The 25,827-nt window shown below is 40.9% G+C and overlaps 1 protein-coding gene and 1 non-coding gene across 3 annotated transcripts in view; one reads left to right on the top strand and one right to left on the bottom strand.

The window, feature by feature from the left end:
* gphnb (gephyrin b) overlaps positions 1-24,252 on the top strand; it is a 110,495-nt gene extending 86,243 nt beyond the window's left edge. For both annotated transcript variants that reach the window (XM_054761962.1, XM_054761961.1), the window contains 14 exons: positions 1,256-1,298; positions 4,164-4,301; positions 10,713-10,805; positions 12,840-12,895; positions 13,465-13,584; positions 14,584-14,642; positions 16,251-16,404; positions 16,846-16,967; positions 17,084-17,171; positions 17,299-17,372; positions 17,469-17,533; positions 17,676-17,779; positions 19,262-19,358; positions 20,886-24,252. In XM_054761962.1, coding sequence (XP_054617937.1) covers positions 1,256-1,298; positions 4,164-4,301; positions 10,713-10,805; positions 12,840-12,895; positions 13,465-13,584; positions 14,584-14,642; positions 16,251-16,404; positions 16,846-16,967; positions 17,084-17,171; positions 17,299-17,372; positions 17,469-17,533; positions 17,676-17,779; positions 19,262-19,358; positions 20,886-21,019 — 1,347 coding nt within the window. In that variant the 3' untranslated portion in view covers positions 21,020-24,252. The remainder of the gene's footprint in view (positions 1-1,255; positions 1,299-4,163; positions 4,302-10,712; positions 10,806-12,839; positions 12,896-13,464; positions 13,585-14,583; positions 14,643-16,250; positions 16,405-16,845; positions 16,968-17,083; positions 17,172-17,298; positions 17,373-17,468; positions 17,534-17,675; positions 17,780-19,261; positions 19,359-20,885) is intronic.
* On the bottom strand, positions 19,819-19,900 carry trnas-gcu (transfer RNA serine (anticodon GCU)). Its single transcript has one exon. It is a non-coding gene; the product is annotated as a tRNA-Ser (tRNA).
* Positions 24,253-25,827: the final 1,575 nt, after the last annotated feature.

Genomic DNA, 25,827 nt, shown 5'->3' with positions numbered 1-25,827 from the left:
TGTATTTCGCTTCTACAATTACTCACAGCAGGATCAACAGCAGTTGAAATTACAATTAAAAATTGAATTGAAATAACTAATACAGCCACAACTACGTACTATGTATCCATTTTTGGCACATTCGTTAGCCATTAATACCCTACTTTAGATAATATTTTTCTATTTGTATTTTTAATATTTTGTCAATATTTTTTAACATAGTGGAATCTCCTCAAAAATGTAACAGTAGGTAATACTACCTACTACCTCCTTGTATCCATTTTTACCACATTCATTTGCAACTGAAGAAAAGTACGTTATTTAAATATAAAAATTAAATAAGTATTAAAATAATTAAATAAAAATATTATTTTAGAGGGGGCACATTACTCATATAAAAACGTATATTTGTGGTATTTCAATAAGTGCTAAAATTTATTTCCCCTTAAAATGTATTTATTTTATTGTTATATATATATATATATATATATATATATATATATATATTTGTCAAAAATACATGTTATATTTATTTTATTATTATTTCATTATATATGCTTTATTATACAGCATATTGATCACATTTCATTTCATTTTAATTTTTTTTAATCTGTGTTTCTTACATCACATGGTAAGCGGCTTTATTTTATTTGTCCATCTTTTATTTTTCATAAAATGACTCATTGGTATATTGCTTCTACAAATGATATTAAATACTGTTATGATTAGGGACATTCATAATTACTTGGATTTTCACTGAGTCTGTCTTTTGTTTGCATATCTAATTAAAAACGGAGTTACTACAGCAAATTGGCAGCAGCAAGCTACCCCGCTCTCCTCCCCACCTGTCTTTGTAGTCAAGTGCAATAGTGCAGCCTCAATCTAAACTCGACACGACATTTCCACCACATTTGGATGTCACGCCGTGAACACATTTGGAATGTCATTCACTAATGTCACTCTGTATGTTGCTGCCTTTGTCCTCATAGTCCTCTTAGTGCAATCCAATGATAGTGTCACATATCATGTGCGCCTTCACCAACAATGATGATGATGCAGTAGTGCACAGTGTAAACCGCAGTAGGCTAGCGATCATGATGGAGATGCTGCCGTCTCCCAACAGCAGGACAAAGCGCACAGTGTATCGTGACATGACACTTTGTCATCACACGCGTGTCAAAATAGCACCACTGTTTATCTCCAATTTCCACTACTCTCTCTCTCCCTGTTTCTCTCCCTGCATCCTCTGTGTCTCTCTCTCTCTCTCCATCTCTAGGTGCAGTCGAGATGCAGCAGCAAAGAAAATATCCTAAGATCAAGTGAGTGCTAAGGTTTTTGATCACCGTAACTCATCATAGCACTTTATGGCCCGATGATTTGGTAGGATTTGGTCCAAAAAATTGTACAAATACAAGACTCTACTGGGAATATTAGTGATTTATTTGTGATAAATACATGCAGTATGTTCTAACCCAAAAGTTTGTCGCATGAATCTCACAACACAAATTACCCGTGAGAATAACTTGCTCTTTGCCACGGCGTGTACTCCTTGTATAGGTCTTATTTATGCTTGTGATGTGACAAGTAATGCATGATTTGTGGGTTTGTTACGCTGCGTTACGCGTGCGTGTCTCTGCCTGTGTGATGTTTTGCCAGAAGGTTGTTAAGCCTCGTGTCGAGCAGCGAGCGGAATGTGCTGCGGAAAGCGTAAGTGTGTGTTTAAAGGCAAGAAATTGGGTCAAGGGAAATCAGAGCATTGCGCCGATTCGTCGCTGTGAGGCAAACAAGAGCGGGAGCGGGAAGTATAGAGAGCAAGATTACATATTAGTTACACCGTCTTTGTTCTTTTTACCTTTGCTATCATTAGAAGGCTATTATTAGAGCAACATGGCTGCTATCAAGCATCTCCATCATCCACTCACTCACTCTGTTATTCTTATGTACCCAAAAATTTACCCAGGCTTACTCAAGTAGAAGATACTGGATAGAAGAATACAGTATATGTAGGTAGCCTGCATTATTATAACTACATACTGTATATCTTTTGCAACCTTTTGGAGTCCGGGGTAGTTTTATGTTTTTACATACTTTTGTGTTTACCTTTTATATTTCACCTTGAAAACGTTTTTTCTTGCCGTGTTTGGTTTTCTTGTATTCAGTGCAACCTCCCGTGTGTGACTGTGCAGTTCAGTACAATTTCATTTTGGCATAGTGTACTATCACATTGGGTGTGAAATCACCCCAAAAAAACTCACATCCGGTGTATTTTTTTTCGTTTTTAGTGTACAAATGTGTGTAATGAACCCTTCTCATAACTGAGAAATCAAATCAAATTCCAAAACTCACATGCAAATTTGGCAAACAACAAAGTTAAATGTAGAGAAATACTTATTATTTACCTTCCAACCAAGGGAGGCCTTAAGTAGTTACTATTTTGAATTATTCCCCAAAAAATAACCTTTTCATCCACCTCAAGAAATACATTATTCAGTGTTTCCCACAGGATTGCAATCTATTTGTGGCAGGGGTGGGCGTAGATAACATCAATGACATTTGTTTTTATTTGGTTTTTAGTCAATGTTGCACTGAAAGGTTTTGCACATCATTTTCGTTGTGCTCTGTACATGACAGTGAAGTTTCTGATTCTGATTCCGACATCTAATTTGCATAATTCCCCATGACGCACGTGCATGTCATTTTAATGGTCGCCGTGGGAGACAACAAGTGAGCAAAAATCGTAAAAAGCCAGATAAATATGTTGGGAAATAAAAATTAAGTTTCCTATGTTGCTTCACCCGCTGATCGTTGAGAAGAGCTAAAGGGCTTTTGTTTTATAGTCTCCAAAAGTGTCCAACACTCTTTTGAAAAACAGAATCTAGAGGTGTCTGAATACGAAATAAGAGGGGCGTCACAAGAGCTTGCGAGATTAAAATGTGAAAAGAAAAAAGTCTCGCCATAATCAATAAATAAATAAATCACACCATAAATGAAAAAGAAGTCAATAATTTTGCCGGCCTCCATGCATTGTCATGTACATGCATGTCTGTTTTCCTCGTCTCTCGGCTCCAAAAGGGGCAGGAAGAGCGTTCACTGCATTGTGCGTTGCTTCAGCACCTGGACGCTTCATAGAACAACAGCATTCCATAGAACAACAGAGTGAGACCTCTTGTCAGTCATACAATCGCTGTGTTTCTGTGGGGGGAGGCGGGGTCACAAGCACACACACACAGAGCTGTGCAGCAAGGGAGCCGTGTGAGGAGCAATGCAAGGTAATGTAGTAGAAATTAGGAGGAAAAATGATGATTGCCAAGCCCAAATCGGTTAAATTAAAGAGTTTGTTTGTCCGGTCATATTTTTTTCATTGTACTTTTTTTAATGAATTTTAAACTCTTGTCTCCTCTCGTTCGTGTGGACCCAATCCCGTGCATTGTCTCGTCTTGTGAGTTGGGTGTCTCGTGACAGCCCTACTAAATAATAATAAATAAATACAGCAACAAAGTCGCAAAGTTGGTATCAATTATCCCTCCTGCTTCGTCATCTTATTCTCCGGGAGACCGGGTGCATATGAAGTGTGTTAAGAAGCAGAGTTATGACGCTAGCTACTGTACGGCGTTAGAACGACAAGCTACGTTCACAGACAGTCCCATTATAATGTGTTTACGAGTGAGGGCAAACAGGTAGCTCCAAATCTATTTGAATGAATGTATGGGAAACACTTTCATTGAAGTGTCAGGCCTGTGTAGGAATTTCAAAGCTATGACGTACGTCTTCATGTCATTCGTCCACATGATGGCAGTGTTTGGCTTACCCTCCGCCCTTTTGGAGCGAGTGCCTTTCTGCGCCGAAAGCGCATACAAATGAGAAATACTGTGACGACACAATAACAAAACCACGGTGAACATTACTGATAATAAAATCTGTTTCTGCTTGACTGATACGAGGTTGTGTATTAATCAAAGTACTTTAGGCCTGATTTGTGTGTGTAACAATACATGAGACGAGCAGGGTCATAATTGATCATAATTGCCAGAGTCGGTGATGCCAACCAAACGCAAATCAGTATTTTATCCATTTTTTTTAAGTCACTCATGGGCCTAAAGAGAAAACACAGGCGGGGAATCAGTAGAGCTCGAGCATAATGTGATTTTATATGAAATTGTACCTTATTGTGATGTCTCACTCAGGTCACAGTGCTGTAGACATCACTAAGGTGGCCCGGAGACACCGCATGTCCCCTTTTCCCCTCACCTCCATGGACAAGGCCTTCATCACTGTGCTGGAGATGACCGCCGTCCTTGGCACTGAGATCATCAACTACCGAGGTGAGCACCGTGGCGGTTTTCATTTTGAAATACACACAAGCGGAATATGTGTGTGTAGAGTCTCAGTCATGCAGATCATGGAGATGGGTTGAATCGAGGCAGCTGGACTCTTCTTGTTTGTTGAAGATGTTCACCTTTAATCCAAAAAGATCTTCAGTTCTGAATGTTGAAGTGTGGAGTCACCCTATTTATGTCTCTGGTGGGTGTGTCCCCCGAGGGTAGTCACAATAGTGTCGCTTGTGTTGCTGGTGACCGACTGTCCTGCATAACAATATGTCGTTCGCCTGATTAGTGGCGAAACAACTCTTTAGTGGCCACTCAATCTTTGGGGGGGAGATGTCAGGACATTGTTGTAAGCAGATGATAGGTGATGGCGCAAAACTTCCATCCAGAATTGTTGTCCTCAACCTTCAAGCAGACAAAAAAAGTGTATTTTATTACTTGCCCTGTCGTTTGCAATGTTCCTGTGTGCCACCTGCTCCTGCTCCAGTAGGCTTGAATGTCTGCTGATGTAGCAACATGCTAACGCTAACTTCACATGACAGCTGGTAAACACAGTCAGGCATCTCGCTGAAGCAGCGCTTTGTACCATACACATACACACACACACACACACACACTTGCTTTAAGGGGTGTTATAACTAGAGCGGACACTCAAAACAACTGGGATATGAACTGATGCAGTGCGTAGCTTCTCATTTTTTGAACAACAATGTTGAAAAGACCCATCCTGTGGTCATGGAAAAGAAGGGTTGAATTTTTGGCAGGCATAAAGCAAGAGAAAACATCTAAGGAGATTGCTGAAACTACAAAAATCGGGTTCAGAGATGTCCAGCACGTTATTAAAAAGTGGAAGGGCAGTAGGGAAACTTTGTACAGTGGTCCGAATCAATATAAGACTTTGGCCAAAAATTAATGTAGTCTGGATAAAAATAAATGTTGTGGTATGTAACCTTCTTTTTTTTTTTTGCTCAAGCAGTGCATGCACATGGTCCTCGGCTTACGGCGTTCCAAGTTAAAGCATGTGTGGTTACTTACGCTCTCCCATAGATCAATTGAAAGCTTAATTTGGTCCGTACGAACTAGTTACAACGTGGCTTGCCATGGAAGAATACACTATGTGCTCAATATTGGCCGCACTTGTTTCAATCACGTGACCGTCATGAAGGATAAAGATTCTTTTTGAGCCCTGGTATCGCTACATTATATACCCTCCTACGACCTGGCGTCCACATGTGTGGACATCACATTTTTGGTTGTCAAAACTACAATGTTAAATTTTGGACTACAAGGGCCTGGCATCCACTTATGAGGACATTAAACTGCCACCTAGTGGTGGAAGAAGAGTGTAACCAAGCACATGTAAAATTCAAGATGGCTGACAACCCACCCAAACATTCAGATGGCTCCTCCCAATCCAAAAGTTGACCAGATAAAAAATTCAAACAAATTTCAGGGCTGATTCTTGCTCAGATATGTTTAGAAGTGTTCAATGTGTGTTGTGGAAGTTGAATTTTGCAAAAGTAAGAAAATTTGACGATTTACCATGCTGCTAAACTTGATGTACACATATGTGGACAGAGGGACTTAGTTTTGTTGATTTTGTTGAACATGTCCACAAATGTGGACAGAGGGAGTTGGTTTAGAATTTGTATTTTGGGATGATTTTGTTAGAAAACGTCATTTTATACAGTACAAACAAATATGGCATGTTTTAAAAATAAATCTATGTAGATTTGTTTTTGGTTTGAAACAAATTGGGTTTTTTTCCAAGAGCGTTATTCTCTGCAACAAGTAATGGAAATGCTGGGGTTAATTGGTGGAGACAACTCCGAGGTGGAGGATTTATCAGTCATCGATGATCCTGTGGGAGATGCTGAATATCAACCTCCTCCCACCAGCAGTGAGGAAGACAGTAGTGGGTGTGAGGACCACAGCCCTGTCAGCCTATCAGGGGACGCAAACGTTTGCGCAAGGAATACGAGGGATATCGGTCAGATCGTGACATTGCCACATCACGCACCCCCAGGCTTCGCTCTCAGACACCGCAGGAAGAGGCTGATGTCTCAGGCATGTCTCTGAAGATACAACACCAGGACCCAGTCATGTAGAACAGTCCAACAAAGGGTACCAAGTGGTTTGACAATAAACCAGTGTTGATGTCTACTGTACTTGCTCAAGAGCCAGAAGACACGTGCCAGAGATGGGACAAGAAACTGAAACGGTATGTGACCATCTCTCCACCATGTGTTATCCGTGAATACAACTCCAAGATGGGTGGAGTTGACCTTGTGGATAGAATGATCAGCTACTATCGAATGAGTGTCCGTACAAAAAAATGGACATTGCGGATGCTGATGCACTTTACCGATCTGGCTTTAGCCAACAGCTGGCTACTGTACCGCAAAGACCTCACTCTGAATGGCACACCAAAGAAGAACATCACGCAGTTTCTTCAGTTCCTCATGGAAGTGGCCATGACCTTCTTGGCTCAGAGAGACAATGACAACTCTGACTTTTCGGAGCAGGAAGATGACACAGAAGTTTCAGTCCAAGGGAAACAGCATCCAGTGCAGGCAGTGCCCCACATCTCATTCTGCAGGAAGGCTAATGCACATCTGCCAGAAGTGGTACACTCAAAGAACGCATCACGATGCAGAGCAAAAGGATGCTCAGGCAAAACTCAAGTGCAGTGTGTTACATGCAAGGTGTTCCTCTGCTTACAGGCAGATCGCAACTGTTACGCTGCCTTTCATACATAGGCATGAACATTTTCCCAAGGGGAAAAAATGTTGGAGCACTTTTGGTGTGCAAGTTTCACGTTTCACACCATGTTCAGAAATTGAAATGAATAGTTCAACAGTAGCAATGAAAAATATTTTTGAAGGTTTACTTGTTTTATATCTGTCCTCCTGCAACTGATAGCAGCACTTCATATGACTTGCGGAAAGGGGCACAAGTTGTTGCTTTGAATTTTGTTTTTGCACTTGGAAAAAATGCTGCTGTGTTCAGGCAACAAATAAAGTTTTGCACATCATTACTCAATTGTGACGTTATTGTGTTCACTCAAATTTAAAACGAATGTCCTCATATGCGGACATCATTTTTCTCAGAAACTACATCATGTAAAAAGATAATTCTTTGTTTTTACACTCATCAGGTCCCAATTAGCCTAAATATCAAAGAGAAAATAAAAATGCATGCCTTGAAAGAGTTCAGGTCTTAGGAGGATACTGTACTATATATGCGTGGGTGCGTGTGTGCGTTATAAGTGATACATATTTAAAAACAAAGCTTTGTGTTGATATTGCCAGGCTTTGGGAACCGAGCTCAGGGCTGGGTGCGTGCCTGGAGAGCAGCGAGACACATGGCCGTGTTCAATGGTCACAATGTGTGTCTGTGGGTCACCCTCCAGCAGGGGAGGGCACTGATGTAATAATGCATTTATTTTCCCTAATATTTTTGCGATTGTAGCGGAGAGCTAGGGCTGTATGTGATTTAAGCAAATTCACTGGAGCACCTCCTTCACTCCAGTAAGAGAGCCAGACGCAAGGGAACGTTTGATGGGCTTTTTTAACATACAGTTGAGATTTTCATCCAGCTGACTGATTTGACATTGATATCACGGCTGATGTAATGTCTGGTATCTTTTATCACAAACACAGACAGACATAAATGGCTCGAATGCGCCATTGGTCCTAAGAACCCTTAGCTGTCCTGAAAGGTGCCTCGTGTTACAAAACTCGACTTACGGTACATCACAGTCTAGGAACAGAACTTGAACATAACCCGTGGAGTTACTGTAAGAAACACCAAGGGTTGTCTTTTTGGGTTTGAAGATGAGGAAAAGAGTTGCATGAGGCATACACAAGGAAAGTTATCAAAAAAATATGTCTGTTTTTACGAATGATAGTGTTACTCTTTGTAAATAAAATCCCGTCAATCATCATTAGCTTTAATATATCCACTTACAAATGACTTCTACACTTGAAGGTGGCCTCAGAACCAGAGGATGATCCTGCCATTGTGCACATGGTGGAGGGCAATGGTGGCGTGTAGCACACGTGTGATGCTAGGAAGGAGTTCTGTTTCTTTCCTCGGCTTTATAGTGGTGTTTAATTGTTTTTAGGAAGGGGGGAGGGAGGGGGGGAGGGAGGGAGGGGGAGGGAGAATGTTGGATTTGCAGAAACACAGCTGGCGAGGCGACAGCGCGGTGAGGACGAGGGGATTTGAGAGATGAAATATTTAGACAGGCAACAGCTGGAGGAGCTACCCTGCTGGAATATTGTGTGTGTGTGTGTGTGTGTGTGTGTGTGTGTGTGTGCGGGTGTGTATTTTGTCGATGATAGTGTTATAACTCACATGTATGCCCTAAGAATGATAAATCGCCATGATGTAGAATTCAGTATTCTTTAAAAATGGTGGCCCCTGACTGTTAAAGTGACTGATCACAAGAACTATAGAATTGTCCAAAATGTAACATGGAAGAATTAAGATTCAGGGTGAAGGAGTCGGTCCAGCCCAGGGGTCGGCAACCTTCCCTCTCTTCCAGTAAAGAATAATAGTCTGGAGCTACAAAACATAGCACCAGCTTATAAACTTTGAAAACCTGTCATCTTTCTACATTGTACCTGTTACAACAACAGAATACAACAAACAGAAGTGCTGTGTGCTCGTACGTTGGTTAAACAACACTCGCTGACATGTGCAGCATGGTGAATTGACAGACGGTTCCTTTAACATTGCTCCACTAAACTCTCAATCAGTGGACGTACAGTATGTGGTCGACAGTTCGAGCCCAGCGTGTGCAGGCCTGGACTGCAAGGATGACCACTGTTACACAGTCCTACTATGAAATAAATGTGTATTTTTCTGAAAATGCTGAGTGCTTGTTTTGAAAATGTGCTCATTTTTCACCACATATGAAGCATATTGGCAAACAAAGGAATCTGTCCATCCATCCATTTTCTATACCGCTTGCCCTCACTAGGGTCGTGGGTATGCTGGAGCCTATCCCATCTGTCTTCGAGCGAGAGGCAGGTTACACTCTGGACTGGTTGCCAGCCAACGGAGTATGTCCATGCAGAATTAAACTCTCTATTTTCTTCTGAGATGTTTTATTTTTGGCATTCATGATTATCTTACCGCGGGGGAAAACAGATGTCTTGCCAGTCCCCCCCCCCTCCCCCGTACGCAGGCAGGCAGGCACTGCGCTCAGGCAAGCACACACCAGCTTCCCCTCCCATTCCCTTGCTCATCCAATCACCAGTCAGAATTCAGCCAGGGTGCATTCACGGACTTACAAATCATAAGTCTTTTCAAAAATGCTAATTTTCCCCACTTGGATGTTTAAAACATATTCAAGCTCTGCAAAGGGAGCCACGACAAGGATGCTGTGCTGCTGTGTGTATTTAAGTGTCAAATTGGATGCTGAGTACACCAAATTCATACATGTTGGCAGGTCTGTACTAATATTGAAAGTCCTCCCTGCCCCTCACGCCACCACAACAGTTCACCGCCCCCCCCCAATGGGGGCCCGCCCCACTATTTGAGAAGCACAGGTCGAGCCCAACCCCTGATTTACTAATTAAGAATGTCCCAGTCTACAGAGTGTACTTTTGTTAGAAGAGTGCAAATGTGCAGGTTATGCATGTACACTGCGTCACTGTGAGCCAATACAGAGAAAGTTGTAATCTGTAATGCAAATCCCAGTAATACACCTTTCATCACGAAACATTTCCCTTGGGTGGTAGGTTTGAAACTAGAAAGAAAGGATGCATTTTATCACACGCACCTTTAAAACTGTTGATGTACATTCCAAGCTTTGTGCTTTTAACGAGCTGTTTAAATAGTGCTGACAGAAAAGAAATACAGAAAATAAGCAGCCTCTATAATTGACATGCAGTTATTTAGTGTCACATGTTGAGCAGTGTGTGGATGTACTCTACATGCACTCATTGATATCGACGCTTAGATCTTCATATTAACGCCCACGTTTGCATGGAAGCTCCAAAGAAAATGAGAGAAAGTCTATATATAGCACAACACAGCAGCTTATGATATTTTTATTGCAGGGTTTTTCTTCCCCCTCCACCCACTCTACCTCTCATTTTCTGTCTTTCTTTAACTTCCTTTTTTCTCTATGAGCTGATGTTGTCTCAGCGCGTCGCCATGCTTAGTGTATGTGTTGCTCATTTACATTCGCAAGATGAAACAGACATAGCGTGGATACATCTAGATATGGCTTCAGTCTCTTTTAGGAGGATTTCAAAAAAACGTCAAGCCCAATAATTAGTAGACAATAAATTATATTTAATAATAATAGTAATAATAATCATTTTAGAGACAAAGCAGGCATAAATGTATTCATTTTCTCATGTAAACATACTTGTATTTGTTGTTTATCTACAGACGGAATGGGTCGAGTCCTAGCTCAGGACGTTTATGCCAAAGACAACCTGCCGCCATTCCCTGCTTCTGTCAAGGATGGTTATGCTGTGAGAGGTAAGAACAGTTGGTTCCTTCATGTCCCCATCATTTTGTGTCCTCTTAGCTTTCCTTGTGCATGTTGAGTTGTTTGTCAGGAGCATAACTTTCTAAGTACTCATGGGATCTGTATGTCAAAACACATTATTGACAAACCGACATGACAGGAAGCTTACTTAAATAGAGTAGAACAACTTAGATTGAGCGCAGTCTGTCATAGAAATTGTCTGCTTCTGTCCCCATCGTGATGCGGGGGTGTTGCAAGGGAGGGAAAGAAAGGCTTTATTAGAAGGAGGATGTCTCACTGCGACTGCTATGCTGTTTAGTTATCACTGTCAATTTCATAAGAGCAGATCCTTTCACATGTTCATCCTTGATGACAGAGCTGGCCCTACCCAAAGGGGCGCCCTAGGTGAGATTTTATATAGTGCCCCTTTCCATCAGCGATCTGCATAGAAAGAAATCGAATGGCATTGTTTTCACCGATGTCTTTAATTTGGAAGATAACATGCCACCCAATTTACTGACTAGCACTGACTAGATACAAAAACCAAATAAAATAACCTATAAAATAAGCTAATATTAATCTAATATTAATATTTTTTCCACACTAAAGTTACATTTCTAGTAGTTTTTAGAATCAGTTTTAGCTCTTCCATTATAAAAGTTTATCTTAATTACTAGTTTTAATATAATCAAATTAGAGGTGATTTAAAAAAAAAATTGGCGCCCCCTGGAGGCCATTGTGCCCTTAGCATTTGCCTACATTGCCTAATGGGCTAGATGGTCCTGCTTTATGATGGTCCGGACAGTCCAACAGCTTAGACCAAACATGCGGCCAATAATGGTGGCCATTTGTTCCATTTCTGATCAATTTCACTTCACTTTTCACTTTCACTTTCCTTTTCTTTGACGCACGCAGAAGATCTGCCTCTCGCCGGGGAGACATAATGGAGGTTAAAGTTAAAAAGTGAACTGAAAAGACCAAAAGGGGGCCATGCAACATGCGACTACATATTCTTTCTGCAGAACGCACTACTTCTCCTTTTCGCTTTGTACACGATTAATCATTTATCGGAGTACGTTGTAACACAGAACGTTGTTACTTGAGGACCGCCTGTATAGGCAATCACTCAAAAGTTTGGACACACCTTCTCATTAAATAGCATGAGAACGTGTGTACACATTTTTGACTGTTACTGTACAAGTGTAAAAATAAGTTTAAAATTGGTTACATTACAATGATGTACACAGAGGTTTTGTACAATATTTAAAATACGTTTTCTTTGACACCATACATGATGGTGGTCCACACTCATTTTTCCAGAAATTTTGGTTAAATTCTGCATTTCATGACCTCAGGGCAATTTACTTACAGGTACGCACACAACTGCCAAGCCACATCCGGACATCTCCAAATGCATTTACTGATGTACTGTATGTTGCAGGGTTTTTGGTATGTAGAGCAGCAAAACTGTTTTAGCTTTTTATACACAAATATCCCTGAAAGAGTGCCTTTTTGAATTTCATTTTAGGTGTTAATATCCCAAAGAGAGTTGTTATCAGGGGTTCAAGGGGAGCAACAACAGACCTGGGAAGCCGGAGAGAAGGGCAGCAGCTTGTTGGCTCCAGGCACCTTAAAAAACTCTTGCACAAAGCATCTGCTGTTAGCGCTAGCTGGTTGAGAAGGAGAGACTGTACACAACAGGTCTTCTCCGTGTTTTATGCATCTGTCCTGAGGGTCTGCAGAGGCATTCATGTGCAGAGATCCCAGTGCTTGGGTGGTGTCTGCGCACTTCAGGCTGGATTTCGTGACTTATGAAAACAAACATGCTGGCATGGTTTGGCCAGATTCAGGCCTGACTGCGAGACTTAATTATTAAAATAAAGTACAACACAATATAATGAAGTTTCTAATAATCTCACATTTATCTGACCTCTTTATCGCTCGCTCTGTAGCCCACTGAAAGAGAATGACTCAACTAAATGATACACGCCTACACTCCTAGTTTCAGGACGCACGATTGACTAACACATTTCTTGTTATTTCAGCGGCCGACGGCCCAGGCGACCGCTTCATCATCGGAGAGTCCCAAGCAGGAGAGCAGGTCAGCACTTAAAACCACACTTAACGTGCATATGCGTCCATTTTGCTCACGAAAACTCCCACACAACTTGCTCATAAAGTTGAAATTCATGTGAAGCTTGATCAGAGATACTGTACATGCACGCCAAGTTATAGTTGGAGCTGTAAGACAAGAGAGACGTTACGTGGTTTAAACCAGAAACTGCAATTGCAAGTGCTGCAGTTGAAATTAAACATGCAAATACATGCTATAAGTAATTTGACAGAAGCCTTCTTAAGCATTAGCTTACCTTTGGTTGTCTTGCGGAAAAATTCTAATATTTTGCAACAGCTAATGTAGTTTTCAAAAAAAAAAAAAAGTGATGGGTTAATACCTGTACTGAGCTGCTATTGAGCACAAATTACACATCATACTTTTTGGACACACAATAGCATCAGTTATTCACTGCTGTCAGAAACATTACTTGGAATGGAAGTTTTTTAATTGGCGTAATATGGAATTGAGGCATTCTAATGAATGGCTGATGACTGCAGATTTCAGAAAGATTACAATGACCTCACCGCCACTTGTTCTTGTGTGTCTTGGTGCAGCCCACCCACACGGTGATGCCTGGCCAGGTGATGAGGGTGACAACCGGAGCTCCAATTCCCTGCGGGGCTGATGCCGTTGTTCAGGTGGAAGACACTGAGCTCCTCCGTGAGTCTGAAGATGTGAGTCTGACTTTAATGGAAGGCAGTGTCAACCTCAGCCCGAACAGTGCCTACCAATGCCACTTTTCCACTGCACGGTAACTGCTTAGCTCAGGATGGCTCGATTAATGTAGGTGTGCCGCGACAATGCAATATGGATAAACCTCTGCTGGTCACTCATTGGTGGAGCATATTCAAGCCTATGGAACATTTGAGGATTCATGGCTAGAAATCACAAAAACAAATGTTAATGTTTGTTTAACATTAACATTCTGGGCCTGCGTTACACCCCACAGTCTCCACATGACTGCCGTGATCCCTTGCCTTGTTTCTCTCACCTGCCTCTCTAATACATTTAATCAACTTAGAGTAGACACTCCATTGTGTGTTTGTTATTGTCTCATTCCAACTGATGCTTTCAACCAGGGGGTACTATTTTGAAGTGGAAAACAACTACCTTAACCCCCCCAGGTGTGTGTGGAGTCAAGCTGGCATTGTACAGAGGAAAAGTGGCATAGTTAGTTAAAAAGGCTTCTGTGTTGTGTTGTAGTTCTGAAGCTGTCAGGATACTGTGGTGAGCCGTGTGGCGGTTTTAGCTATAGGCCACACGAGCAATTTCCCAGGGCTGCATTATCGAGGGGACGCCGCGAGGATGAGGGGGAAAAAAAGATTCATATTTGTTTATGCTCACTTGGCATCCTCTATTACGGGAAACTGGCGCCCCAAAGACTGCTGAGTTGAAGTGGATAAAACCAAACTGAGTCTCAAACATATTGTGGCAAGCTTGAGTCGCAAATGAAATGGTCAGAGCCAACCTTCAATTTGCTTTAAGGAAGTGCGCTTTTATTTACTCATAGCAGCTTAGCAAACATTAACCCACACAGCACAAAGGAACAGAGGGTCATCAACTTGAGCCACTATCTCACTCACCATGCAGTCAACACAAGGAGGTTCTCTCACAGCGCCCAATGGGGGCTATAACCGCTACTGTGTGACCCTATCAGCTGCTTTGTCTTTCAGGGCACAGAGGAGCTGGAAGTACGAATTTTGGTCCAGGCTCGGCCAGGCCAGGATATCAGGTTAGTGCCTGGGAGTGAAATGTGAATTTCAAAACACAGAATTGACCCTACACCAGTCATTATTGTAATTAATCTCATGTCAAATAAAAATGTTTTCCTAAAACTACAACTGTGCTGCAGTAATGTCTAATATGACTACAGCATTATAGAATGGGATCAGGTGGATACACAGGTTAATTATGTACCTTCTGCCATCTACAGTAGTGGTATAACATGTAATTGTTCTGCCTGTCACTATACATTGCTGGCATAGGTTGATGAAGAAAGATACATTATTTGTAGAAATTTGACACATATCGGCACACTGGTTGGGAATTCCTGTTTGCCTCCTTTTATACCATGTATACGGTTGTCAACCTTCAAGGCATTTTTCCTTGTGATCCAGGGCTCCAGACTGCGACTAAACGGTCACATTTTGCGACTAAAATATGAGACATCGCAAACAAACCTTTAATCTACTCACGCATGAGCTACCGTATAAACTTTGTCCCGTATTACTGTGAGAATGAAAAGCCTATCAAAGCGAGCATGTGTGATCGCTCAAGTTTCAATCGCATTCTATTGACTTTTCTACCATCTTTGTTTACACATTTTGCCTGGCTCCACTGTCTCTCTGGCACCAGCTAGCTATAGTTATCCACCTAGCCTCTGGTCCACGGACTCTTTTTAAAGTTTCACTGAATATTTGCCTAAACTCTTAGTATTTTTCTAAGTGTTCAATTCAGACATGATGCCGGTATTTAATGTCAAATGACCACAAAATAGCATAAAGAAAATAAGCATTTGTAAATCTTTGTAAATCAAGTACAATGGAAATGTTGGCAGTGCAATAAAACACAATATAGCAATAGCGCACCTCTCCTTTCTGTTTGTCAAAGTAGCTTTAATAGTGCTGGAAGTTGGATACACCTGTGTTGTCATAAACCTGGACAATCAATGAATACTATTTTACACAGGACAGATATGTATAAAAAATATATATATATTTAAATCGTTATTTGATTTGAACAAATATATAGTCTTGAACAATTAATTTCTCATGTACGGGTATTAGTATGACTCTTAAACAGGCATCAAATTCAATTCAGGTTTGTGTCAAGTAGTGCAAAATTTGTTTCACACATTTATAGACCAAAAAAACCCCAAAAAACCTGGTGGCTTTGTTGGCCCAGCTACAAGGTGTCCCTTATTTATTTTCACAGAAGTTGGCAACCTTACCGGTGCAATTTCCTATTTTATTTTATTATCATTTCGTTCTTTTTTCTTTGTTGCTGACAAACTTATGCTCCGCACTTCAACCCGGTGCGCAAATGAGCTAGTTTGCCAACCCACACTAACTCCTAAAGAGGAAGAAAGGAGACAAACCCCAAAGACGAAGAAGGCGGGCCGACGTGTGTGAAAAGAGGGCTGAATTGGAGTGAATAGTATTTATCATTAATACAGTGAAAATGAGAGGAAATGTGAATGTTAAGTTTGCAAGTCGATTCCAGTGTGCACCCCTAAATTTTCTGCTCGTACTTCGACAATTTTAAGTTAGGGGCCACTGTGCTCCTCGTGAGGAAAGTTAGTGTGGAGCCCTGTGATCCCTGAAATCCTCCTTCCCATCAGGCCTATCGGTCATGACATCAAGCGTGGCGAGTGTGTGCTGGCCAAAGGCACCCACATGGGTCCCTCTGAGATCGGTCTCCTTGCCACAGTGGGGGTCACAGAGGTGGAGGTCCAGAAATTTCCTGTGGTGGCAGTGATGTCGACAGGAAATGAGGTAAACGTTGACTTTGTTTCATTTTTTTATTAGGTGTTACGATTACTTTGTTTCATTTTTTATTAAGTGTTGGGAATTTCTATATCAGTGCACATCGCTGTTTGTGTTTAGAAAAAGGCTCAGCTGCAGAAAGAGTGTGCCAGTTGTTCTGGCAGCGTGCCGTCCTCATGTTTATGCGCAGTCATCGTTGTCTGTTTTGACCGCCGGCCCAAAATTCAGTGTATGAAGTGTTCAGTTGTTAGGAGCATGTTGACAAAAGACGCTGCGTGTCATTTAAAACATAGTGACATGTATTTTCACACACACGTTCTGAATAGAACAGCTTTAATTTTGCTTTACGTTTTTATGAACATTTCTCAAAGCGCATATTCATTGTGCTAAAAATGAGGCCGTTGTTTTTTGTTGTTTAATGTAAATATTTGTACTCCCATGTTTCCGTAGCTGCTCAACCCAGAAGATGACCTTCATCCTGGGAAGATCAGAGACAGCAATCGCTCCACCCTGCTGGCCACCATCCAGGAGCACGGCTACCCAACTATTAACCTGGGCATTGTGGGAGACAAGTATACCTTCATTTATGTTCTCTCATTCTTAGTAGGAAACCATCACTTTCCTGCTCTACATACTGTACTTCTGTGTGTGTAACCCTGTTGGTGTGATTGCTGTGTGCATCCCACAGCCCCGATGACCTTCTCAACGCTCTGAATGAAGGCATCAGCCGTGCTGATGTCATTATCACCTCAGGCGGAGTGTCCATGGGGGAGAAGGTACTGACACCAAGTGCACACATTCAGTCAGTGTTTTGCTGGCACCTTGTGGTAGATACTAAGTATTGCCACTTTAAATTGCAAGCAATGAAGATGAAATTATTGTTTCACTACAATATTTTGGTAGGACTACCTTAAGCAGGTGCTGGATATAGATCTTCATGCTCAGATCCATTTTGGTCGGGTCTTCATGAAACCAGGGTAAACAACAGCAGCTTCTATTAGGTGCTATTACATGTTGACTAGAGGCGGGTAAACACAATCCTACTTAACATTCTCTATATGCATTCTCTGTAGGCTCCCTACAACATTTGCCACACTGGACATTGACGGTGCTCGTAAACTCATCTTTGCCCTCCCAGGTAGTGTGTGAAGTTGAGAGAAAGACTTGATTTACTCTGTGTTCTATGAGGAGGTGGTCTTCATTTATCTCCCTCTCGCTGTCCTCTCTCTCTCTCTCTCTCTTTCTATCTGTCAATCTGTCCACACGTCCGTCTGTCCTAGGAAACCCCGTATCCGCTGTCGTCACGTGTAATCTTTTTGTCATCCCTGCCTTGAGGAAGATGCAGGGCATTTTGGACCCAAGGCCTACAATCATCAAAGCCAGGGTAAGCAGTCTGCATGGTTGTTACATCTTCACACATTAGACAACTCTTCTAAGTCTTTTTGGTGAAAATACTGGTAGCATATTATAAGTGGACTGTTCCAGTTTAGCTTAATTATCTAGAAGCAAACAAAATATATTAAATACTTATCAGTGAAAGATATGGAGAACAGGTAGCATTCTGAATTATAAAGTTCTGCTTCTTCCTACTCCTTATCGGACATGTTGAATTGTGTAAATTTTACCACGTAATGTAACTTGGTAAGCATGTCTGAAACAAATAAACAATACCATACCATATACCACACCATACACTTTTATGGCAACCGTGTTGTGCTCCATTCTGTATCATTATATAATAATATAATAATAATATAATATAATATAATATAATATAATATAATATAATATAATATAATATAATATAATATAATATAATATAATATAATATAATATAATATAATGTCCATCCATCCATCTTCTTCCGCTTATTTGAGGTCCGGTCGTGGGGGCAGCAGCCTAAGCAAGGAAGCCCAGACTTCCCTGTCCCCGGCTACTTTGTCCAGCTCCTCCCTCCCGAGGCGTTCCCAGGCCAGTTGAGAGATGTAGTCTCTCCAGCGTGTCCTGGGTCTTCCCCAAGGCTTCCTACCGGTCGGACGTGCCCTGAACACCTCTCCAGGGAGGCGTCCGGGAGGCATCCTGACCATATGCCCGAGCCACCTCACCTGGCTCCTCTCAATGCGGAGGAGCAGCGGTTCCACCCCGAGTTTCTCCCGGATGACAATGTGCAATGTAATGCAATGTAACGTAATATGCAACTATGCAAAGTGCCTTTTTTCCGAATGTAATTCAAGAAAAATAGCTGCCATTATTTTTTTTTTATAATTGGAGGATTCCCAATACGTTTGACAGAAACAAAAAAATTTAATATGTAAAAAATTTAATTAAAAATAGTTGAGTTGATACAGATACCCATGCCTTATAAATTTTATGAATTTTTCAAGATCATGGAAAGCTTTTGTGATTTTTACCTTTAATTTGATGATTATGATTGCAGTCACAATAAAACACAGCACAAGCATTTTTGGTAAAATAAAAATACTTTAATAATATAAAACAATATAACAATAGCAACAAAATAATATGATTATTCCTTTTATTCAAGCAATTATTATTTCAAGTCCTTGTTTTTTTTTGCCCCCATGGTCCTCCTGTGTCCAATAACTTATTCCCTGAGTTTGTAAAAAGAAAAAAAAAACACACACAACATATTTGTGCAACACAATAAAAAAACACACAAATATTACTGATGAAAAACATACTGTACATAGAAGAGAATATAAAAATATTGATCTCATCACACTTTTATTATATCTGATACTATGATGGTAAATTTCACCCTTCACTTGTTTCAAAATGTAGCATGTAGTAAACAGAAGTAAGTATCAGATCAAGCCTTATCAGGACACTGATGGTGTTGTTGCAGTTGTCTTGCGACGTGAAGCTGGATCCTCGCCCTGAATACCACCGCTGCATTCTGACATGGCATCACCAAGAGCCTCTGCCGTGGGCACAGAGCACAGGTAACATCAGAGGTGTTCCCCTGAAGGCCTCATGAGAGAGATGCTCCTTCTAGTGTGGCCGAGGTTTGTCCTTAGGCCTCCTTTTACACATACCTGCAACAGCTCACCGTGGCTGTCCAGGAGGCAGATCTAGTTCGAGATGCCAGGTGCAAGGTACTTTCATATTCATAGCACAAACGAATAATACGCTGATTCTGGTTGGCCGCTACCCCACTTGCCTATCATTCGTAACAGGAATCAAATGCTAAACCAGTGCTACTCAATAGACGGGCTGCAGGATACATACTGTACATCCACCAAAGCCTTCCTATGGCCTACCAAACATCACTCAAGTAATAACACTGAAAGTGTCCTTTATTTATTGATGCCATGTGGCCCTTATAGTGTCTGCTGAGAAAGTTTGTAGCTATTTAAGCCAAATTTAATTGAGGACCTCTGCTGTTATCTCCCCAAAAAAGCCCGACAAGGATGGGATTCAAACCCACACATGCAGAGCACAATGGATTAGCAGTCCATTGCCTTAACCACTCGGCCACCTCATCCCAGTATACCTTCTGCCACCATTTTGTTTGTACTCGCATACAGTAAGCTGCTCTCTGGTTCAGTGAGGATGATGCACAAGCACGTGATTGTTGTAATTCAGTCCTTTATTTCAGATTTTTTTTAATACACATTTTCAAGTACCGCAAAAGTATGTATAACTTTTGAATAAATCAATGTTTATTTCAGACAAGCTAGAATATTACAATGCAGAGTAGAAATAAGTCGATTGTGATATTAAAATCAATCTGTGGCTCTTAGACCCCTGCCAAGTCTGAATAATCCTTTACATGCCCATCCGACTTGTTTGATATACAAAAAAATCTAATTTTGTGGTCATATTGCAGCTCTGTTTGCCCACTGACCAACCTGGCCCTAATGCAAGTGGGTTAAGTAAAAACTGTGCTACCAAAATGCTACTCGACAAAGTTTCTTTGAAATGGTAGTAAAATAAAGCTTGCTAACCAATAAACTATCAGAACGGCCTGACATATTTGTATTTGTTTTTTCACTTTTATTTTAGAAGGCTACTTCCTTGTTTGTGGATGATACAGTATGCATACCTGTCAACCCTCTTGTTTTTGCCAGGAAACTACCGTATTTTCCCCTTATTTCCCGTTAAGCTCTCATTTAAATAGAGGGGATTTCCCTCATTTTTCCAGAAAATGCCCCTTATTTTCAAATTCAAATGTTGATAGGTATAATGATATGACTCACGACAACAGGACTGTACTATTTTGGATTATGGGACAAAGGACAGTTCCATTCTGGGTCAAAATGTCAAAATCTTGGGGGTTCCAGGCCTCTGCAAAGTTTAATAGAAATCCTTTTGATAGTGTTTGCCAAGTCCTGCCAACTAACAAACCAGGAACTATTCCAATATGTTTGCAAAAGGCAATATTTACTGTAGGTAGAGGTTTAGGTCTCCTTTCCCAGGTGCCCTGTCCATAGCTGGAAGCTGATTTGAAAGTCTTTTGTCCCCTGTAGGGAACCAGGTGAGCAGCAGACTGATGAGCATGCGCAGTGCCAACGGGCTCCTGATGCTACCTCCCAAAACAGAGCAATACGTGGAGCTGCACAAGGGCGAGGTGGTGGACGTCATGGTCATCGGACGGCTATGATGTCATCACCGAGGCGGGTGGAGAGTCGCCGTCGTTAATAGGGAGCGGCGGGAATGGGTGGTTCACGGTGCATGTCCACATATCATTGACTATTCTGTAATATGCAACGGCACAGCTAGTTTTTATTGATTTGGAGAACATGGAGGTATAGTCGACATCTTGATCACAGCCTAGATACATAAGAGAACATTGATTTAAGAAGATTATAGTATTTCAGAGAAAGAAAATATAACTTTTAATGGAAAAAAAATCTAATTATAAAAAGAGATTTATTCTGTAATATATTATTATGATTATTCTTCTTATTATTATGATTATTCTTCTTATCATTATTATATTAAGGCAACTTTGTTCCTTTCATTGCAATTGCTTTGTGTGTTCAATGCTAGACCTTATCTATAGCAGTAGCATTTTAATAGACAGCTGTAGGTGCCTGCCAGGACAAAAAATATATATATATTATTTTCTCATCTTTAGTGGAAAAAAAAAGCTCTAATCCTTTTTATTTTATTTTGACAATGAAGAAAAAAACTGAGGAAGACTCCAGATTTCCCATGGTGCTGCAGCTAAACAGGAAAAGGTGGGAGGGGGCACACGGAGGTCTTTTTCTCTTGTGTGCACCCATCAAGGTGACACATTTTCTCTTGTTAGTATGCATCATATTGGCTTCACAAAGAGCTTTGCTTGTCGTTTATCTCGTGAGTCTTGTTTATGTGCGCGGTGCCAAATGACTAGACGGGGGTGTGGGAGGGGGTGTAGGGGATGGTTGGAAGGAGGGGGGGCAGTGGGGTTTGTCACCTGGAGACCTGGTGGAATATTTGCTCCTAGAGACTGCTCACCCCCTCTACAACCCTCTTCCCAGGGATGAGCTTGGGGGGGGGAATATATTTTATTTGAGCAACTATTTAAGAAAAAAAAGCAAGAAAAGAAGCAGCTTCTTTAATTGCTGACAGCCTTTTTAACCGACTTCACAAAATTGTACAGAAAAAAAAGAGAACCATATTGTACAGATATGTGACCAGCACTCCTAAGGAAATTATTATTATAATTATTATTATTATTAAGCAACGAGGAGACATTGAACAACGCTGTACTATAAACATTTTCTGTAATGATGCTGAAACTGACGAAAGAGACGACGGTAATAAAAATCCTTGATCATTATGTAAAAAAAAAAGGTTATTGTTGGGTTCCTTTTTTAATAAAATATATCTAACAAACTACAAGAGAACTCGTTTTTGGGTTTGAGTTGGTTTGGGGCAGCCATCGACCTCGACTGCATGGGTCAAGACGAGATGGTGAAGGGGTGGGCTGAAAAAAAGCATGGAGGCTATGTACATACAAATACGGATGTTTTAAAAACGCATATTTTTCTGTGAGTCTCGACCTCTCAGCCACACAGAAACTTAGGTTTTAGTTTTTATAAAACAAGGAAAACTCCAGCTAGAGTGGGGATTTTCAAAAACTCCGGCTTCAGCGTTTGTGTGTGGACGGGTAAAACAAAGCTTTTTGAGTTGTGTCAGAAGAAATGTGTGACATTATCTCATGTTTTTAAAGCTTACCGTAAATTCCTATGTATGAGCCGCTACTTTTTTCTTAAACTTTGAACCCTGTGTCTTATTTATGGCTAAATTCTAATCTCGTGACATCTCCTTTACTTCAGAACTACTACTAATTGCCTAAATACTGTGACGTTCGCGAGTCAGTGAGGAAACGGTAGCTCTTTCTTTGGCAGGAGCCAATCACGAGCTATCAGTGGACTCACAACAAGCTTGTCAACCCACTGGAAACCACAGGAGGTCATTATATATAACAGTATAACAATATACCAGTCTGACTCACCGTGTCATCTTACTCAGAAAACTAAACTCATCACACAGCAACTTAACACTCAAAAGTACGCATTTATTGGGGTGCTGCAATCACGTCAGCCTCCCTGTGGGCTCCGCACATGCAATAAAAAAAAATTGTGATATTTTCTGGGCTTCATGCTGTGATTTAAAAAATAATGTGCATGTCTTCGTACGTTTAATACTCACTGTATTGATGAACGGAGGTGTTATAATGCACGATCAACTCAACTGTGGTTTATTCAAGCTTCTGATTGGCCAAAATGCACATTACGGCCAGTGAATGTGTTTTTAGGTGGACAGGGATGTTTTTTTAAACTGCACTCGTGTGGATGGAGATTTCAACACCAGTGTTGGAGAAATGTGCGTTTGTGTGAACATGGCCAGAGACTACTGCTAATATTACAAATACAGCCAAGCTTCTCAACCTGTGGTTTCTTGGAATTTGAACAATTTTCCCTTAGGACATTTAGAGAACAAGTGATAAACACAAACAACAACTAGCCAGGCAATTAGGAGTGAACTTGCTACCTGAATTTCCACCAATTTCTCACAATCACTGCTTTTCACAAAAAAATGTGTTTCTGAATGTTACGACCTTTGGAGCGTCCCATTTTTAGCTACCAATGTAGTACCAATAATACATCTGGTATGGTTGACATTTACATTTCTGGACGCTTCTGGCTGTCGGCTTGTACGGTGGCCAGAACCCACTCAAACTACATGGCCATAATTATAGACTCACAATGTCCCCACTTGTTTACCAGTGGTTTTACAGGACAGGGGAAATCCCCAGGCAGACAAACCTAAGCCAGCTCTAACTATAAGCTTGATAAAAAACAAAAGTTGTATATTTAAATATCGAGAGCGTGTCTACCCCTCACGGTTCTGCCCAAAAAGAGGCTGAAGGGTCTACTTTCGTAGAGTCTGGGAACCATAGTGGGTTTTATCCCTGCACATAAGGAATTGCAATGCAATGCTGCAATGGACTGTGACTTGGTTTCTTTTCAGGAAAGGTACGCAGTCAAGAAGGAGCTGGCGTGAGTGAGTGTAAAGAGAGAAGTGAAAGAAGGGATTACCCTCATAGAAAGTCTGCAAGGTGAAATGACACAGGATCCCATTAACTGCTGATGATTAATAGCACTGTGACATGAACTTGCTTCCAATTCATCCATGTGTGGAGCGTGTTGAGTCTAAGGGGATTAGCATGGAGATGATGCTATAATTTAACACGGATGTTTTCATATGCTCAAGTGCATTAAGCCTTCAATTATTTATTGGGCGGGGGATAAAACTGCCTGCAAAGATATAGAAGGGTTTTTATCTCTTGTGTGAGTTGTAAGAGGAGTTGCAATTAGCAAGCTCATGGGAAGCAAAATGTATTCATGCACTTTCAATGTATGCTACATTTTGTTTTTTAAGCCATATGTACAGGTTCATATCCATATATTAGAACATCCATCCATCCATTTTCTATACCGCTTCTCCTCTTTAGGGTCGCAGGGGCATGCTGGAGCCTATCCCAGCTGACTTCGGGCGACAGGCGGGGTCTATGATTAAAAATCAAATTTAATTCATTACTATTTCAAATCTTAATGTCATTACCGCTACAGACAGGACATGTGGCATCTTAATATGTACTGATGGGACTGAAGTTACTGCACATTTATGAAGGAGTACTTCCATTACTAATTCAATTATTTTTGGGGAAAAGTCACTAGTTGGTATAACTACTTTTTAAAAGTAATTTGCCCAACACTGTTCACTACACACAGCAAAATATATAAAGAATGCATAATTTCGTAATGTGATGATTGTACAGTAACTTACAGTTAATAAAGACTGATAAATCCCCCAAATTCAGTTGACTTTCCTGCGCAACTGCATTTTTTTTCCATAACATCAATTTAGAAACATTTTTCAATGTGGTTCAATGACATACACACCCCGGATTCTTGTAGAAAGTCATCCATAGCTATTTTGGCTGTTATTTTTCCTGTATGTGTCCCAATTCTTTTGACCAAACCGCCTTGGCGATTATGTAAATCCACGTCTGGCCAAGGAGTGTCGCTGTGGTGCCTTCCTGTTGCCAGGGAGACCACATAAAACACCTCCTGCACTTCTTCAATGGTTTCAAGTGTCCCAGCGGTGCCTGAATGCAACTCTTACTACAAGACGCTGGACACGGACAACCGGGAACCCCAAGACGGAAACAAATCTGCTTTTGTTGTTACGTTTTACTGTGGATAAAACGAGTTTTTGTCCAAGAAGCGGCGGTGGATTTAAACAAGGAGCAGGCGTTCCTTAAGCCGTATTCACGGACACTGAAGCGGTGAGTCGTCGCAGTCTGTTAACGGGGCAGCTACGTAGTTGACTTGGGAGTTAGCGGCACCGGGCTACTGAGCTAATTCTACTTTAAGGTATTTATTTCAAATAATGACGTATTTGCACACATTTAGACTTCTCTTATTAGCGTGAATGAATATGTTTAAACAGTTTGTTGTGTGTACGGTCACCAAAATGAACATAGCTAAATAGTTCTATGTGAAGGCTATTTAAACTAATCTCTGAGCAAAGCAGTCGCTATTTGTTTCATAGCACAGCTATGACTAATACATTTAAGACTATTTTAACGCTCTGATTGAATGTCGATTTATTACTTCGTGATAAAATCTATTCAATTTAGTTCAATCTGGCTACTACTTTTATTTTAATAAGTGTCAAATCTTTTGTGTTACAGTATGCTAATACTTTAGCCTCGTCTCGTGCACTTTTCATCACTATTTAAATGTACAGTACTAACAAATGACAGCGCTTAAAGATAAACTAAAGCATAACTGCATCAAAAGTAATTATATATATCAGACAGAAAGCAGAATTTCTTTCCTTAAGTCTGGAAAGTGATTGGGTCATACTGTACATACATTTTAGCACAGTGGAATGAATGCAAATGGACTA

The sequence above is a fragment of the Dunckerocampus dactyliophorus genome, chromosome 19 (genome assembly GCF_027744805.1).
Source record: "Dunckerocampus dactyliophorus isolate RoL2022-P2 chromosome 19, RoL_Ddac_1.1, whole genome shotgun sequence".
Classification (NCBI taxonomy): domain Eukaryota; kingdom Metazoa; phylum Chordata; class Actinopteri; order Syngnathiformes; family Syngnathidae; genus Dunckerocampus; species Dunckerocampus dactyliophorus.
The sequence above is the reverse complement of the archived record's forward strand: the minus strand, read 5'-3'. Positions and strand labels throughout refer to the sequence as shown.